The sequence below is a fragment of the Camellia sinensis genome, chromosome 15 (genome assembly GCF_055761805.1).
Source record: "Camellia sinensis isolate YWXY chromosome 15, ASM5576180v1, whole genome shotgun sequence".
In the NCBI taxonomy this organism is placed as follows: domain Eukaryota; kingdom Viridiplantae; phylum Streptophyta; class Magnoliopsida; order Ericales; family Theaceae; genus Camellia; species Camellia sinensis.
In genome coordinates, this window is record NC_138975.1 from 120357904 (window position 1) to 120375879 (window position 17976).

The 17976-nt window shown below is 32.4% G+C and overlaps 1 protein-coding gene across 9 annotated transcripts; it reads right to left on the bottom strand.

Annotated features, from left to right (window-relative positions):
- Positions 1–608: 608 nt before the first annotated feature.
- On the bottom strand, positions 609–11191 carry LOC114310478 (diacylglycerol kinase 1). Of its 9 annotated transcripts, none has more exons than XM_082909206.1 (9): positions 10818–11191; positions 9245–9507; positions 7527–9094; positions 6969–7335; positions 5284–5360; positions 3693–3812; positions 3091–3255; positions 2445–2582; positions 609–977 (listed from the first exon to the last, which is right to left on the bottom strand). In XM_082909206.1, the coding sequence occupies exons 3-9, from the start codon at positions 8712–8714 to the stop codon at positions 828–830; spliced, it is 2205 nt and encodes a 734-aa protein (XP_082765332.1). In that variant the 5' UTR covers positions 8715–9094; positions 9245–9507; positions 10818–11191; the 3' UTR covers positions 609–827. The 9 variants fall into 9 exon arrangements, with proteins under 9 accessions (XP_082765332.1, XP_082765331.1, XP_028112268.2 ...); XM_082909205.1 differs by having other exon boundaries at positions 2351–2582; XM_028256467.2 differs by having other exon boundaries at positions 9241–9507.
- Between the last annotated feature and the right edge of the window lie 6785 nt (positions 11192–17976).

The window sequence follows — 17976 nt, forward strand, 5'->3', positions numbered from 1 at the left end:
AAATAGAATTTAAAAATTAGGACCATGTTCGGTTTTAATTTTCAAAAACTTATTTCAATTTTCTTTTTCTAAAGTACTAAAAGTAGTTTTGTGAAAAAAATGAAAAAATCAAAAGCCCTTATCATTTTTATATACTTTCTTGTTAACTATATATATAATTTTTTTCAAAAAAAATTCTGAGAATGAAACTAAACATGGCCTAAGGTTTTGGATGAAGAACACAAGGATATTTTGGTAATTTTATTTTAAGATAAAAATGTAATAAAAAAATTCTGTGTAGATCATGAATTTGTTAAAAAAAAAAAAAAAAAAAAAAAAAAAAAAAAGATGAGATAGACCCAAAAAAAATAAATAAATAAATAGCAACCAAATTTATTTCTTTCGCTTCTCTTTTATTTGTCCTTTTCTCCTAATAAATTCAAGATTCAAACATAACGCAAATGCATATAGATTTTAAAAGTGCCGGGTTGAGCCGTGAAAATCCTGGCTTGCTGGAAACCTTCACCTTCAGGTTGGTCAAAGGCAATATAGGGCGGTGATAAACGAATTAAATAACAAACCAAACCCATCAAATTGTTCATTTGATGCAAACTAATAAAAAATAAAAATAAAATAAAACCCCTCTTAATTTTGCTATTAATCAAGATTCATATACACAAGGTTGAACTTGCAGCATTGAGTTAAGTTTCAAAAGATGTCACACATGAAATAGAGAGACCAATGATGATATACACTGTACAAAGAGCCAAGAAAGCAAAAAAACTCGCCAAAAAACAGCTGCAGCTCAACCCCTGAATGGTATCTAGTGTCGGCACGTAGGCAGTACTCTAGGACAGCCTCAGCGCCATTTCTTGAAGAAGAGCTCGTTTCTGTGATGCGTTAATCACACGATTTGTTTCAGCATTCTCAAGAACATCAGTAATAATGGCTGCGGCATGACCAAGAGGTTCCTCTGTTGCTCTCTTCAACATGAAGGCCTGTGCATCAAGTGCAAAAGCAAAACACTGATTGTCACATGATCCAAATCATTGAGTATTTTTTGTCAGCACACACATATGTTATGTCCAAAAGAGTAATGGGCCTGGATAGCAACTGTTAAACGTCATATTGTCATATGGTTGTCAGAATCATGCTAGATTCATAATTCAATAAGAGTTTCAACCAAAATGATTCGAATCATGCTGTTGATCAGAAATAGAAACATATTTTCTCTTCCAATCTATATCCGAAAGAAAAAAGAAAAGAAAAAAGATCAAAGTTGGTTCCATTTTAGATATGGATGGGAGTGTTCGCAATGACTGAAATATGTTGGTTAGGGAAATAAGGACACCACTGAAGGTGTGAGATTACAGGAGAAGAATGGTGTAAAAAATTTTGCCAACCTCATTATTTTACCTATTTCTTCATTCGGACACTAGCAACCTTCAAGAGCTAGATTTATGATTTTCGGGGTCAAAAGATATGAACTCAAATCGTCAGTATGAAAGGTGCTAAGGCACTATGCGATATTTGAAGAAAAACTCAAAAACAATATGGTAGACAATAGTCAACAGCTTCCCTTGTTGGCTCGTCATTAGACCAACGAATTCAGGAGTCCAAAAAAGCTCCATGACAGATGTCAATCATAGTTGGTTGCATTTTCCATGGATATATGTATATATTTTATTATAATGTGATTTCTGATTCTTATCATGATTCATGACCTAGGCATGGAAAAGTAGTGAGACGTCAATAACAGCAAGTACTACATGCATTTGCTAAAGAGCCACTATACAGTGCAATATTCATAACAAATCAAGTCTTTGATTGTCAACAGAAAAACAAAAACGCAAAACTAAAAATAAAAATAAAAATAATTAAACATGCCGGAATACAGTACATCGATCATTCAAAGATGTGCATTTGTTTGTTTTTGCGGTTTAATAATGAAAAGACTAAATTCTTTCAAAAACTAATTGCCATTACACTTCTCCGAATACTCCTAATGTGTGCTGCAACTGCAACAGTGGTGAGAGGTCAATTATAGTAATATACGATAAGAATGATTTCTAGAGTAACCAGCTAGATTTTACAGGGGCTGTTAACGACACCATAAGTCCTTTGAGGGCCCAACAGTATACTATAGAAAAAGAGAGGGTCTGGAAGGTATTTAATTCCTATCATTTTCTCACTGTTTCTTTTTACCAGTACCAGAATCATTGGTCAACATGAAACCAGAAATGAAGCACAGTAGTAAATTGGTTTCTCAGACCCACAAGATACTAGAAACTCACTGATATGAATGCTTTCAACCACACATTGTGGCATGTTATTATTTTTAATAATACTTGGTGAATTTCATGACACCTACCACAGGAAGAGGGTTTTGACCAACATCTGATAAATAGTGCCTTACGGGCTTGCATGCTGTATTTGAGAGAGAGACAGAGAGAGAGAGAGAGAACCTGGCCATGATGAGAGATGGCCAATGTACATGGTTGCTGAAGCCAAGGTTCTCCGTCTATTTGAACAGGCAATGCAGCAAAAAGCTGAATCTTAATTGATTGCCCTTGGGTGAGCCTTCGAGCACGAGAAAGCCCCACCTGTTACACACAAAACAACAGTTCAGAGAAGTGCAAAGAAGCTTTAGTTGAAATGTACCCTGCAAACTCATATTAACATATGGTGCCAAGTCTGAGTTGAGACAAGTAACTATTATCTCTACCAACATCAAAGTTCTATCGAATAAAGATATCTTGAAGGTAGGTAGGTTGTTTGAAACAAAGATAAACTAAAACATTATTTCTCCTCTATGCACCGCACATCCAATCACAAGTTTTGTAATATGCCAAACAAAAATGTACCAAGGTTTGACTGTATGCCTTGTACGCTTTTGAACCTTTTTCTCAAAGTTTGTAGATGGGCTGATTCGCAGAAGTGTGAGCTAAATAAGAAGTAACACTTACTATTGGAGCACTATGGGAAAGAGTTCCCACTTTAACAACAAAGATTTAGGGAGGAAACACATTAAGGATACAAACAAAAAACAGTAGCTGGAGATGTAACTATTTACCAAAATAAATAAAAAATTAAACTGGAGATACAACTTACCTGAAGCTTTCCAAGATGCCAAGTCCCTGATATGCTCACAACCTCCAGTATCTTATCATGCATGGACTGAGGATCAAAATTATCATAAGTTTCATCCTCATTCTGCCACAAATCTACACCACCCATATAGCTTCCAATATTAACAACAAGAACGCCTTCTGCATCCTGCAAAGTTTAAGGACAATATTTCATACTGTAAAACCAGATTGGTTAAAAATCTATTAGCTGCTACAACTTACAAGCATGATGAACATTCCAAAACTGGGAACAAGTCAGTGCTGAAATAAATGTAGTGATAAACTTCAAAAAGAAGAAAATATGGAAGCCAGAAACAGGAAGCCTAATTATGCACACACAAAATGCATAACATATAGAAACAATAAATAATTTGAAAACAGGTGGCACAGAGTATCATTTTGGAACTTTGTGTTAAATTTCAAGATTCAGTATCTGCAGATGTATTCTCAAAAATTTGATAACCAATTCATTCAATCATGTTTAGAAAGACCAAAAAATGTATCTCAACCAGTATAGTTATGATTTCTGAAAGAGTTAAGAGACCATTAGCTCTACACAAACAGTTGAGCAGCTTGCAAACCCACCTCAGGGACTTCAATCTCTACACCATCTACCTCCACCCTAATTTGCCAAGGTAAGTCCGCAAATGTCCTGTCCATTATAGTCTTAGCGCCTTCTCTTGCATAAAGAACTTTATTCATAAACTGCAGTCACAGCAGCAGTAAAAATCAGTACACGAAATGACCTAAATGAACTGGCACTGGTAAGAACCTTGAAATCTAATTAAAAGGTAGCAGACTAATAAGCATGGACACCTCAAACAAGGTATCATGTCGTGTCGGACACTAACCCTTGTCAAACATCTGCAAGTGTCAAACATGCATCTAAAAGAGTCCTATTTTTTAAAATCTTTTTAGAACCGGATGCTTCGAACACTTGCGTCCATTGATCAAAAGCACGTTGTAAATTTGGAAAAAAAAAAAAAAGTTGGCATATAATGATAAAATTAGAATTTTTTGTTCAAACTTGTTTTCTATAAAATGTAAAATGTGAAAAATGATTTCTTACCATTTTGATAGAATAAAATATCAATGTCTATTTAATGTAAAAAAAAAAAAGTAATTACTAATTTCATAAATGCATATAAAAAAAAATATTTGTCGTGTCCTGAATTTCTTAAAAATTGTCATGTCATGTCAGGGTGTCCATTTTTGTGTCGTAATTGTATCCTATGTCCATAACCACACTTCAATTCAACTAACCATATAGCCTTGATAGAGGGAATTCGAAAAGGATCCATATAGTCGATCCCAATTGATTGGTACACAACGCTTTGGTTGTCACCTCAGTAGTTAAGGATTCTATTTTCACATAGAAACCCAAGACCAGAACTAGTGAAAGAGGTTGACTTAATAAAATAAAACAGAATGAAGTGGAATAATTTATTATCAGAGCATAACTACTGATTCCAGTAGGTCTGCATCTATTTATTGTTTAAGCAAGAGCATGAGAGTTGGGAAAAGAGATGGCTACGAAGCATGGACACAGACACACCAACACGGCAATTTTCAAAAAATGCAAGACATAACACATGGGGGACACGTATGTAATATATAATTTTATATATTTATTATATGTCATATACATAAATATATCATTCTAAAACAATAAATAAATGCAATATAACACTATTTTCTATAAATTGACATTATTTTTCTTTATCATCATATTCTAAGTTATTTTGTTTAAACTTATAATTAATTTCATGTATGTCTAATCAATGGACACGTGTGTTTAAGCAATGGACACGTGTATCGTCCAAGCGTCCAAAGAGTGTACGAGTCTAAATTCTTTTTAAAAAAATACGACACGTTTAGATAAGTGTTAGACACATGTCGGGAAAGTGTTCAACGAGTGTCGGTGTCCAACACAGACACACCACCTTTTTAGAAGTGTCTGTGCTTCTTAGAGAGATGGTAACTAAGGGTAAGAAAGCTAGAATGAAATGCAATTTACCTTACAATGGATGCCTTGAATACATTATAACACTTCATAATTTAAAAAAGAATGACACCAAAAGGCGCATGCATTGGACTATCGTCTACTAATCAACAAAACACTCCACAATAATACAGGGGAGGGGGGGAAGACAGTGTGAAGTATAATTGTAGTTACCTGATTATAGAACTTTTCTGGGTTCTCCTCCCTTAGATTATGGATTTCCAGAGCAACCTTTGCATCACACCCAACCCCTGTGACAATAATCACCTGTTTGTCACCATAATGCAAAAGAGTATCCATGACAAACCAATGCGAGGTGTTAAAATATGAAACTAAAAAAAGTAAATAAGAAATGGATGCATAGCATATCGGGAACTGCCTACGTAATCTTATATGTCAACCTCACTAAATGACCACCCATAATGGGTCCCAACAGAAAGCCACACATACAAAACCCACCCTTATGCAGTCCATAAAGAGAACGAGAAAAAGTAAATTTTAAAGAAGTTGGAATTTTCCATGATCTCCTGGATGGGCCATTAGAACATGCATCCTCAAGTTTTGAATCTCATGAGGGTTTGATTTTACAATAATTTAGCCCTTAATCTGATGAGTTTATTCTTTATTTTTCAAAGGGTTAAGGGTGTTTTGGTAATTTTAAATTTATGGGTGTGGACTTTAGGAGCCACCATAGGTCATACTACGGGTTGCCTTCTGTAATTGGTTTTATTAGGTGTCATAATAGGGTTTACATGGGTTTTAGAAGTCAATGTCAAGTCTCTGAAAATCTAATTTTCCTATTTAGGAAACCTACTTCTAGTTGGTATAAGATTTTTTGAAGCTTAAATAGCAATGGAATTTTTCTAACTCACCAGAGAACATGTTTTAGAGATTTGTGAAACTTTCAAAGCTCTTTTGAATTTTTGATACAACTATAAGTTTATAATATTAAGAGTGATGCCTAGGATTATCTTTCTTTTTATTTTCTTTAGTTTCTGCAACCTTTTAAGCTACCCCTGCACCTCAGCAGAGTCCATGTAACATATTTTACCAGTAACCTTCCATAGGTCAAGCTTGATCCATCCCTCATCAAATTATACAACATAAGCACATCAGAAACCAAACTTACTGTTATTGGACACCTCTTACAGCCCTGATGAACAGCCCATAAATCCTTTGTTTTTGCTCAAAATGCCTACCTTTGAATTACCCCCTTAGCAACCCTAAGAAAAGCCCATATTCTACCAATCTTCCAGCCACTATAAATCAGTTAATATTAACCCTAACAAAGCCTTCAAATTGCTGCCAAACCTTATCTATGGGCTTACTACTTGTAAAAGAGTGTTCCCCACACTTACCCTACATCGCACCCATTAGCGAACCATAATACTAATAATTATCCCATTCAATTGGTCACTATGTAATGAAGAAGGAACATCTGATACAAATATCAATTAGATTAAGGTAAGAATATATAGTAATGCATACAGAAATGTTCACATTTATACGCATAAAGAACATACATTGAGAAAGATCAAATATTGCAGATTCTATCATGTCCACCCAACACAGGTAGATGTTGCACCCCAAACTAAACCTCCAAAATTAGGTTTAAGTAAGGTTTGGATGACGTTACTTATGGTCAAGCACATTGGGTATGATCCCAGAAGACACTCTAGACATTCAGCTAAGGTATCATTTCGAAAACAAGCAAAACCAGAATCCAGTCGCAACAAATTAACATGTCTGGCATGTGTATATGTCATTATACAAACTGAACTTGTAATCTATATCAGGGCATATATTTCATCCTCTAGATATGCCTTTAAGTGGTCAGAAAATAAAATCTATTAACTTACCTAGATAGTTGTTCATAAATTTTGGGGTTTGAAGTTGCTTTCCCTGCTGATTTAGAGTTGCTATCTTCCATCGATCAAGAATGGTTACAGCAGCATGTTCTATGTGATGCAGCAACGTGCAAAGGCCCCCTTGTCTCTCCACTGAACCCAAACCACCTCCCCATGACAAAACGCGGGCCAAGTCATTTCCTGTTCCTGCAGGAAGAATTGCAACTGGAGGAGGAGAAACAAAATTTTGCTTGTCTATGGCATTCAGAACCCAGCCAACAGTACCATCTCCTCCACATACAAGAATTCTAAAGTGGGGCACTCGTCTAAATAAATAGAGACCCACTTCTGGTCCTTGTGTTGAACTCAACTCGAAAACCTATAGGAAACACTATCAAAGATCAAACATTTTAAAACTTAACTAAGAGGATACATCTGCTTAAGAAATCACATCCCAGATCCAGTTTTCACCATAATTAACTGAAGATTATTAATAAAAGATTACAGAAGGAATATATGTTGTACTGCTTCAGTGAGGGGGGAAATAAATTTTGGTCAAAAAAATCTGACCTGAACAGGATTCAAGAGCATGTTCAAACGTTGCCTGAGTGAACCTCCTCGCTGAGCCCCACTCTTCTTGTTAATGAAAACTAACAAGGGTCTTGCATCTGGTGGCAAATCAAACAACTCATACCTCTGTTTCAATCCCACAGTTTGAGATTCATCCTTTTGATCAATTGATGAACTTCTTTTTAAACTAGGTTTAGAATCCAATTTTTTAACAGTATCGCCTTTGTGTTGCTCATCCACACTGCCAATACTTCTGCTGCTGTTGCTACTTTCCTCCATTCTGTGAGAACCGTTAACTGTATGACGGGTATCAGATGTGCTTTCTGTGGATGTGTCAGCAATGCTACTGCTATCACCTGTGTCAGCAGTGGTTTCATTTCCCTGCTTGTGCTTCTTGCTTTGACTCCTAATAGTAGCACGCATAGAAGATGCAATCTCATTAGCTCCATGGGTTATGGAACTCAAAAATCCACCCGAGGAACAACGGTTCAGCTCCTTCACAAAAAGAGGAGATAAAATCAGCCTTCTAAATGGGCCCAAATCACAAATATCACCTGTTTCGCTGGATATGCTATTTTGGCAGTCGACATGTACCAACCGTTGACACCACAAGCAACACCATATAGGGGATCCCCCAAGGAAAGACCCACTGCAAGGCTCTTCACAATAGTTACAAAAAGAAGTTTCATCAGGTTGATCTGTGACCTCAGTCCATCGGATAGCCCATTGGTGTATCACGTGCTCATAGCCAACCATAGACACACACTTGCAATCCTTATGTGCATTCGACGAGCAGCCCAGGTGAGCTGCCACACCACATATACTACAGCGGTGTATAAACGTGTCTAAGGCCCCCATCGGTCCGAGAGCTTGAGAAGGGGACACCGACTTTAAGCATACACAGCAGTTTAAACTTTTTCCTCGCGACACGGATTCCAACATCCATGTATGAGGAACAACAGGAACCTTACTCCTTGCCTTTGGGTTTTTCTTCGACCTGGCTATTGCTTTCATCCAACTCAAGTTGATATTTCTTCTCCATTGGTAGGCAGTGTAGGCTATAGTCAGGATCCCAATTAAGCCAGCAACAAAGCAAGAGACAACGAAGAGGCGAGATTCAGCCATCCCAAATGGATTCTTGCTGATCCAACTAGGAAGCAGAATCTCAGGTTCTCTGTAGTCATCCATTCTTCAAAATCAATAGTTTTGCACTCTACATGCAGAAATGGAACCAACTGCATATCGATAAAACAATAATTCTGACTCAGTCGTTAGTGGAACCAACATAAAAACTCTACACCATGTTCCCATCATTCAAATATGATCACAAAAGACAAAAATGCACTATTATCCAGCATTCAGTTATATAGAATCACTTTAGAGTCCAACAAACTTCAGAGAAATGTAATAAATGTGACCATTTTATCCTTTCTTTTCAGAGACACCAAAGACAAAATCCATTCAAATAACATCCTTTAATTCCCTGAAGACCCAAACATCAGTTCTTGAAGCTGCTAACAACTCCTAAATCTGGAGAAGAATGCAGAGTAAGGACAAATAACAATTATCTGCAAAACAAAACAAAAACAAAAACAAGAATTATGCCCAGGAGTCTAGTTCAGCACCCCAACAGAATATGATTCATCATGATTCCATAAGATAGAAGATGTCAACAAAACAAACAGATAACTTGGAACATAATTGGTGAATTTACTTGCTTGAGTAGCAAATTTATGCCCGAGTGCATCTACCAAGAAAGGATTGCAGTCACTGTGTCCAAATTTGCATAAAACTTGTGAATGTAACATGAAAGGAATATGAGTTTATGATACTCAATTCAGAAATACAATTTACTCTAGCTGTTAAAACTTATTTTTCCGCCAACAATGAAGAACCTCCTAGCAAAGGTGTCAGCTGATGACTTGTAATCTCGGTTCAGGCTTCCTAAATTTAGCAACTTTCTCACAAATCTCCAACCTCCCTGCGCAAGATTTTAGATATTCAGAAGAACTTTCACAAAATCAATTTCAATGAAACTAGACACAAGCCTAAATGAAATTTCTATTAAAATTTGTCAATCACAGGAAAGGATTAGAAAATTGAAACAAAATATATGAAATAAAAATTCTCAATAAAAATAAAGTTAACTTATGTTGTATAAAGAGAACAAGTAATCAAGAATAACATACAAGTTGTGACAAGATCTAAAACTATACTACAAACTTAAAAAAGTCTCAAGCAGAAGTGAATGTATTGGAAAATAATAATTAATTACAAAATGTTCAATGTTTGCAACCACAAATCCTTGTTGGATGTTAGTGTTGAATTGTTAACCACCAACTCATCCACAAGCATAAGCTGTTAGAGAGATGGGGTGAAATTCGAACACAAGATCAAGATCTATTGCTTGCTCTGGTATCATGTTGAGTTGTTAACTACCAACTCATCTAATTAAGCTTTTAAAGATAAGGGCAATTTTATTCTTTAAATCCTCAACAGTTAATAACACAACGGCCCCATAATTTTATTTTATTTTTTTAAACTATAATTGTAAGAATGAAGTAAAAAAATAATATACTGCTACTTGCAATACTTCAGAAGTTCAAAACTATGACATCACTCAAAAGCGAAATACTAACCCCTTGATTATCTTTTAGCACCAATACACTAGGAGATGAGCAGCAACAAAAGTCAGAAAAATAACGCCAATTTTGAAGGAAAAGTCAGTAAAGGCAGCCTGGACTATGTTGCAGAACATCACCATGATTACACTCGGAGCTTTGCATCGAGTAATCTAAGTTACGAGGGCGCCGAATAACATCTCTAAATATGGAAAAACTATTAGACACATCCAAACTGAGCATTTTTCAATAAATTGTAAACTTGCCCCATTGAGCACCATTTTCAAAAATTCAAAACTCCCCCTCTTTCTTTTTCTTTTTTTTTGGGGGTAATTGTCTTCGTTGCCCAATAATATATAACAGTTCCAATTCAAGTAAAACTTTAATCAGAACATAACTAAAACAAAAAAGCAATATAATTGCACCTTAATAACTTGTTCATCATCGGATCATGACAACGCCATCACTAGTTTTGGTTTGCATCACATATCAACTGAAATGCTCAACTACTACTTACTTATCAATTTGATTATTCAAATTTAATTGGCACAAAACTTGGAAATGCTCTTAAACAACGATTTCAATACACACATACATATACACCACCTCTCAAATGTTCAATAGAAACAAAAGAGGGAAAAGATCAGAGAGAGAGAGAGAGAACACTTACGACAGCAGTTTGCGAGGAATCAGTGAGCGAGAGAGATGAGGCAAACCCTAGAGAGAGAGAGAAGAGAGAAAAAGAGGAGGAATTCGAAATGAAGCAAGAATCAGAGAATTCAAGAATGTTCTTGTTTGTTGTATATGAAACTGTAAAGCAAAATGCTTTTATTTTTCGATTTGCGTTTTTTATTGTATTAATTTCTAGTTCTTTGTTTTATTTTTGTGAAGATGAAGATTCGATTAGAGCATGGATTTTCATCAAAACAGCGGTGGATCGGACAAACATCTGGTTGGTCGATCGGTTAGTATATATTTTTTTATAAATTTTTATTTAAAGATAGTCATTCGGGAATACTGACTTTAATGAAAACTTTCGCACATAAAGATTTTTAATATTTTCGATTTAATATTAATTTGATAAAATTATTAAAGTCAAAAAATTATGTTATATATATTAATTAATATATTAATTAGTATATTAATAGATAATATGGTATAATTTTAAAAATTTTAGTATTTATAATTTACGTAATAAGTGGGGTCAGTAATAATGATATAACAATATATTTATATATTAGATCCTCTCCTTGGACTCTTTCTTTACCTCCCTACTTGCAATGGTGGATATATATTTTGGGTGTGTTTGATTGGATGGACTGGATAAGGGGATTAGAATCCATCGAACTTGAGTCCTGGACTGTGAATCCCCTCGACTATTTGGTTGGATTGGATATATATCATGTATTTATTTTTTCATGGGATTAAATGTCTGGAAAGGACTATTTTTAGTGAATCCAACGTTTGATTGGACGGACTGGATATGATAAATGAACAAAAGATTATTTTACCATTTTTCAATTGTTTACTAAGCAATAGCAATATTAAGCATATCTTTAATATTTTAATTATTTTTAACTAGATTAAATAAAAATTTATTTTATTTTATTTTTTACACAATTAAATAAATTTATTTTTTTTAAATTAAATAAATAAATAAAATATCAATAAAAAATTATATTATTTTTTTCAATTAAGATTTTAATTGAATTTTTTTATAAAAATAATAATAATTAAACAATGAAATTAAATAAAACATCTATTAACATTTAAATAATGAAATTAAATAAAATATAAACAAAATTTTAAAATAAAACATCAATAAAATATCTATAAAAAATTATTTAAAATAAATAAATAAAACATCAATAAAAAGTTAAATAAAATTATTTTATTTTTAAATTGAGACATTTAAATTTTATTGAATTTTACTAAATATAATACATAATTAAATAGTAGAGGGTCAAAATAGTCATTTCACCACCTAATCCCAACAGTAAATAATCTCCCCAAAATTGTCCCACACCCCCCTAGGATAGTATAATCCCCTATATGGGGGATAAGGAGTCCGGCCGGACTCCATGTCCGGTGGACTAAAAAAAAACAAACATCGGATTGGATTTACTGTGCGAATTACAATCCGCACAGTAAATAATCCCCCCTTATCCCCCAATCAAACACATCCAAAGGAGTTGGTCCAACTGTCCAGATTTGGATGGGAAAAACAAATTTAAATTTGTTTGATTATTTTATTATTTTTAAATAGTCAAATCTGAATCGTTTGATCAACTCAAAATGCATTTCCACCATTGCAAGTAGGGAGATAAGGAAAAAGCCCAATGAGAGAATCTCAACTCCATTAATTTGTGCATGTAATACCACCGAAAAATATATATTTTTATTAAATTTAAATTTAATACAAGAATAATACTATATGTACTAATTAGTATACTAACAGATGATGTAGCACAATTTTAAAGATTTTGAGTATTTGTAATTTCTATAATGAGTGATGTTACATGCACTAATTAGTGTATTAACTAGTGTACCAACACTAGTTATGGCATTATTATTAACACTACTCATTATACAAATTACAAATACTAAAAATATCTTAAATTATGTCAAATCATCAATTAGTAAATTAATTAATATATTAATTGATGTATATAATATTACTATTTGAATAATGGTATATGCATCAATTCGTGTACTAACTAGTGTATCAATCGATGATGTGATATAATTTAAGAAATTTTTAATATTTATAATATAATTAATGAATGGAATTAGTAATAATACCGTAATTAATGTTGGTGATATATATAGTCCACCGTTACTCTTTATTTAATAAATAAAATCATGTTTCGTTTGGCAAGAGTTTTTTTGATTATTTTAGTTACAATAAACAAAACATCATATTTAACTTATAATCATTACATTATCTTTTCATAAAAAAATTAAAAATTTAAAAAACCTTTCTAAAACTAAACTTTTAGTCTAAATTAAAATAATTAAAAAAATTAAAAAGTCAACCCACTCTCCAACGAGGCTCAATAATAATAACAATAATTGATATATTAATTAAAAGAATCGATGAATCATCGGATTGGATGGTGTTAGGTGGAGAGTCTAGACGAAAATCGAATGAGATTCCGCCAGGGCGTGGACACGTGGCGAAAAGAGAAGGCGATCAGTCGGCAGAGAGAGAGAGTTAGGGGGTTCCCACCACCAAGAGTTTTTTTTTTCTAAAGTTTCCTAAAGTGGTGTGTTGTATGGGTGAGATTTAATGCTAAAAAATTGATGTGACTTGTCATTAAATCTCAATCACACAACACACCACTCTAAGAAATTTTAGGAAAAAAAAACTCTAGAGGATCCTTGCTCGGTTCCCACTGGGTGGTTGGATTCGATCTGATAGCAGACAGCTTAACGTGTAATTTTTCCGACATTGACACGTGCTGACTTCTTCACAAAGCGGTTTGGGTCTAGAGAAATTATGCGGTGTTAATTCGACAATAATCGTCGTTCTGTTTACCAATGGAGAACTGGTACAAACCTTGTGCACCATATATATCCAAATTACAACCCTTTATCACCTATTCTTAGGTGTTTATTTAGGATGATCTAAGTGTATTTTTTGAATTTTTATGAAATATAAGTTGGATTTGAATTTATGTATTAAAAAGGTGATGTGATTTAAGTAAAATAATGTGACTTAAATAGGATACTGAATTTTTGACTTTTTAACTTTTTAACTTTTTTTTAAACATGCCAAACCAGCTCTTAGTTATAATTTAATTATGATTTGATTATGGTGAGTTGTGATTTATTATGATATTGATTATGAAATTATTTTAATCATAATTTTTTTTTAAAATTAATTATATCTCATATGTTATTTAGTTATAATTCATTTTTTTTTAAATTATGGTTGAATCGCAAATATTATAACTTTTATATGGATAGCATTCATTGTATTTGGTTTTAATTTTTTGAAAATTAAGTTTTTTTATTTTTTTTATATATTTTTTTTTAGTGAATATTTTTCAAATTTTAAGTAATTTTTTTATTTTTTTAGATACATCTTATTTAGATGTATCTAAAAAATAAAATATTTGTAACAAAATATTTTAAAAAATCAATAAATATACAAGAATACGAAAATATACTGAATCTTTGCATTTTTTTATATTTTTGGTATTTAGTTATTTTTTAAAGATTTTTTTTCACAAATATTATACTTTTTAAATATATTTATATTAGGTGTATCTTTTAAAATATTAAAAAAATTCAATAAAAATAAAAAAAATATAAAAAATAAAAAATTTTAATTTTTAAAAAGTGAAACCAAACAAGCTGATTATCTTTTATCAATTGACACTTTACATATTAGACCAACTCTAATGGTGGATACATAAAATGAATAGCTAAAGTTATAATATAATTTAGCAATGAACGGTATAAAATAGTTATAGAATAATAATCAGTGTGTTTAGTTTTAGTTTTTGAATTCAGTTTTTAAAAAATTGAGTTTTTTGTTTTTGCGTGTTTTTTTAGTGAATATTTTTTAAATTTTAAACAATTTTTTTTACTTTTTTAGATGTACATTACTTAGATGTATCTAAATAGTAAATTATTTATGAAAAGTATTTTTAAAAAATTAATAAACACACAAAAATATGAAAAATGTACTAATTTTTTATTTTTTATTTTTTTTGTATCTTTAATATTTAGTGAATTTTTTTTAAATTTTTTTTTTACAAATATTATGCTTTTTAAATGTATTTATGTTAGGTGTATCTAAAAGTTAAACAAATTGCTTAAAATATTTTAAAAATTTAGTAAAAATACAAAAAAATAGAAAAGTAAAATTTTTTAAAAAGTAAATTATGAAAACTGAAAATAACCGGAGGGAATGTTGCTCCATTTAAATTGTTCGAATATATTATTTATAAAAAGAATTAGATGGATAATCACAACCTTTTCAAATTATTACATCTCTCCAAAATAAAAACAAAATCTTCAGTGAGATTCACGGTCTAGCACTCTTGTCCACGTGTGAACTGAAAAAAGTCTAGCCCTTATCCCAAACCCATTCACTCTTTTTTTTAAGGGTAAATTACATATACCCTCAAGATTTAGTAAAATTACAAATATTTTTTTGTAGTTTAAAAAATTATAAATATTCTTCAAAAATTATATTTATATGATAAATTAGGAGGTAATTTATTATGAAAATATAAACCTCAAAGGGTAATTTGTTATGAAAATATAAACCTCATGGGAGTATCTACAATTTTCGAAACCTCGGAAATATCTCTAATTTAGCTAAACTTCGAGGGAGGTATATGTAATTTATTCTTTTTTTAATGATAACAATATATTTTTTAAAAAAACAATTTTAAAAAACCAGTGTCAACTCAAACAAATTGTAATTCTTTTTTTTAAAAAAAAAACAATTGAAGTCAAAATTTTAAGGCAAAAGGTTACAAAAATACTATTTTTCAAGAAATGTGCCTTGTTTGGATTGTTTTTTAAAAAAAAAAAATTGAGAAAAATTCTATAATAACCTCGATCTGTAATTAGCCACTAATCCGTAATCAATGATACTAATGAGAGAATTAAAATAAATTATGTGTTTTATTCTGTATTTTGCATGATATTTGGCTTTCTATCTGTTGCCTGTAGAAATATCTGTTTGGATTTTCCGCTTAATATGTAAATTGAAAGCCTTATTGGCATCCGAAACCGAAATTGATTACATCAATATGTTATTTGGAATTTTTAGAACCTTGTGGCTAATTTTATTAAAAATTGTTTTAGTCTGATTAATTAAGTCATGTTTGGTTGGTTTAATATTCTAATTATTGCATTATATCATCATAACTATATATGCATCACATTTAGCTCTTTGAGCTCATTTCCTTTCATTTCCCTTGAGTGGAAAAATCTGAGATTTCATCTTGAGAGAGAGAGTGCAATTCTAGAGAGAGGGAATGAGAGATTAAAAGAAGAAGTTGAAGATTTTACTTGAGTTCATCAATTTTGTGCAAGAGCTAGACTAATTCAAGACTATAGGTATGAATTCAAGACTATAGGTATGAATTCAACTCCTAAATTTATGAATCTAAGTTATTAACATGTAGATTGTGAGTTTAAATGTGTATATTGAGCCTAGGATAAAGATTTGAGTTACCATTCATACATGCATGCATGAATACATAGAGTTTTGACATGTTAAGTTTGATTTTGGGCATCTATGTTGTTATCATGAGTTATTTGGCACATGCATGTGTAATTCATCATATTTTAAAGCTTAAATCCATGTTTTGAAAAGGATTTCCCTCATGCATGGAGCCTTTGAGCTCAATTTACTAGTTTTATGAAGTTTGAAGAAACGATTTTACATGCATGCTTGTTTTTTGAATTTCAAGTTGAAATTGTGAGTTTTTAACAAACCCTTGGGCCATGATTTTATGAAATGATCCTAAATTCTTCATGTTTTATACGTTTACTATGTTATCTCAAGTTTTGGGGCCCAAGAGATGTGTTTTGGATGGTTGAATTCGAGTTTTGAGCTTGGTGTTCAAATATGGAAATTCCAGAATTTGCATCCACGCTCGAGCGACCACTCTGATTGCGTGCACTCCGCTCGAGCGACCAAAAGCCCGCTTGAGCGTAAATTGCAAGCTCCTAGAAATTTCATGTCGTTTACAGATCGCTCAAGCGAAGGAATGTGCGCTCGAGCGACCCCTCTCATTTTGCATGTCCGCTCGAGCGAGGAAGTCTACGCTCGAGCGGGGACCTTATTTTCAAAAATTTTGCTTAAGTGTTCTAACTCATGTTTTGGCATTCTCATTGCATCTTAGGCATTCTTAAGCCTTAATTAAGATTTGATAATGAGGTTATGGATCATAAACACACAAAGAAAATAATGTACCAAGTTCCGAGACTGCAAGTGTGTGCGTGTTTTAATCAATGTGCTAAGTATGAACAAGAACCAATGTAATGAAAGTTAAGCTGTGTTGGCCATGTGAACGTGCAATAACGAGATATGTTGTGTTATGTACTTTTGTGATTGTAGGTCAACATCTGAAGATTGATTAACCGTTTGCGAGAACCACTGTGAGTAACGTTATCGTAAAGATACGTTTATATGAAATTATGTTTCAAATGAAATGTGATAAGCTACGATTTCTGAAATGATATATGTTTTCGTGAACGAATATTCCATATTTGAAATCTATTATGGCATCCATAGATAGTCCCAAGTCATGGGGGACGGCATAAAAATGCGGATCCATGACATACAAGTAATTACGAGATCTCGTTAACCATTTCATTGTGGTGATATGTGTTTAATCGGTATCCGGAACCGATAACTCTAGTCGGAAGATGTTCTGTGATGTGTTCTATGGGATGTATCATTATTATGTTATGATATGAGAATGATTATGCTATGATCTGTTTTCTGCTTATGATATGTTTAGATTTCGTTCACTAACCCCTTTACCTTAATGTTATTCACTAGGTTTTCACCCACTGTTTGTATGTATATATATATATATATATATATAGGTGAGTATTCCGGAGTTCAAGTCTGGAGACTTTTTGTCTGGATCTGTGTTTTGTTGTTAGCCAGCCATTGTGCCTTACGTAGAGGTTCCCAAAGTGTCCTGTGTTCCAAGTTCTGTTGGTCCTGTGTATATATACGACTTGATGTAATTTTGTTGGTTGTACTTTAGATACTTTAATGTGTGTGGGTATAATGTATGATTGACTTTTGACTATGTATATAAAGTTTTAAATATTCTGTTTCATATAAA

Excerpts from the sequence above, each read along its gene's own strand:
- LOC114310478 (XM_082909205.1), bottom strand. The coding sequence starts at position 8,714 with ATGGATGACTACAGAGAACCTGAGATTCTGCTTCCTAGTTGGATCAGC. Across the intron at positions 3,256-3,692 it reads TAGAGATTGAAGTCCCTGAG|GATGCAGAAGGCGTTCTTGT; the intron begins GTGGGTTTGCAA and ends TAAACTTTGCAG. Across the intron at positions 2,583-3,090 it reads GGCATCTTGGAAAGCTTCAG|GTGGGGCTTTCTCGTGCTCG; the intron begins GTAAGTTGTATC and ends TGTGTGTAACAG.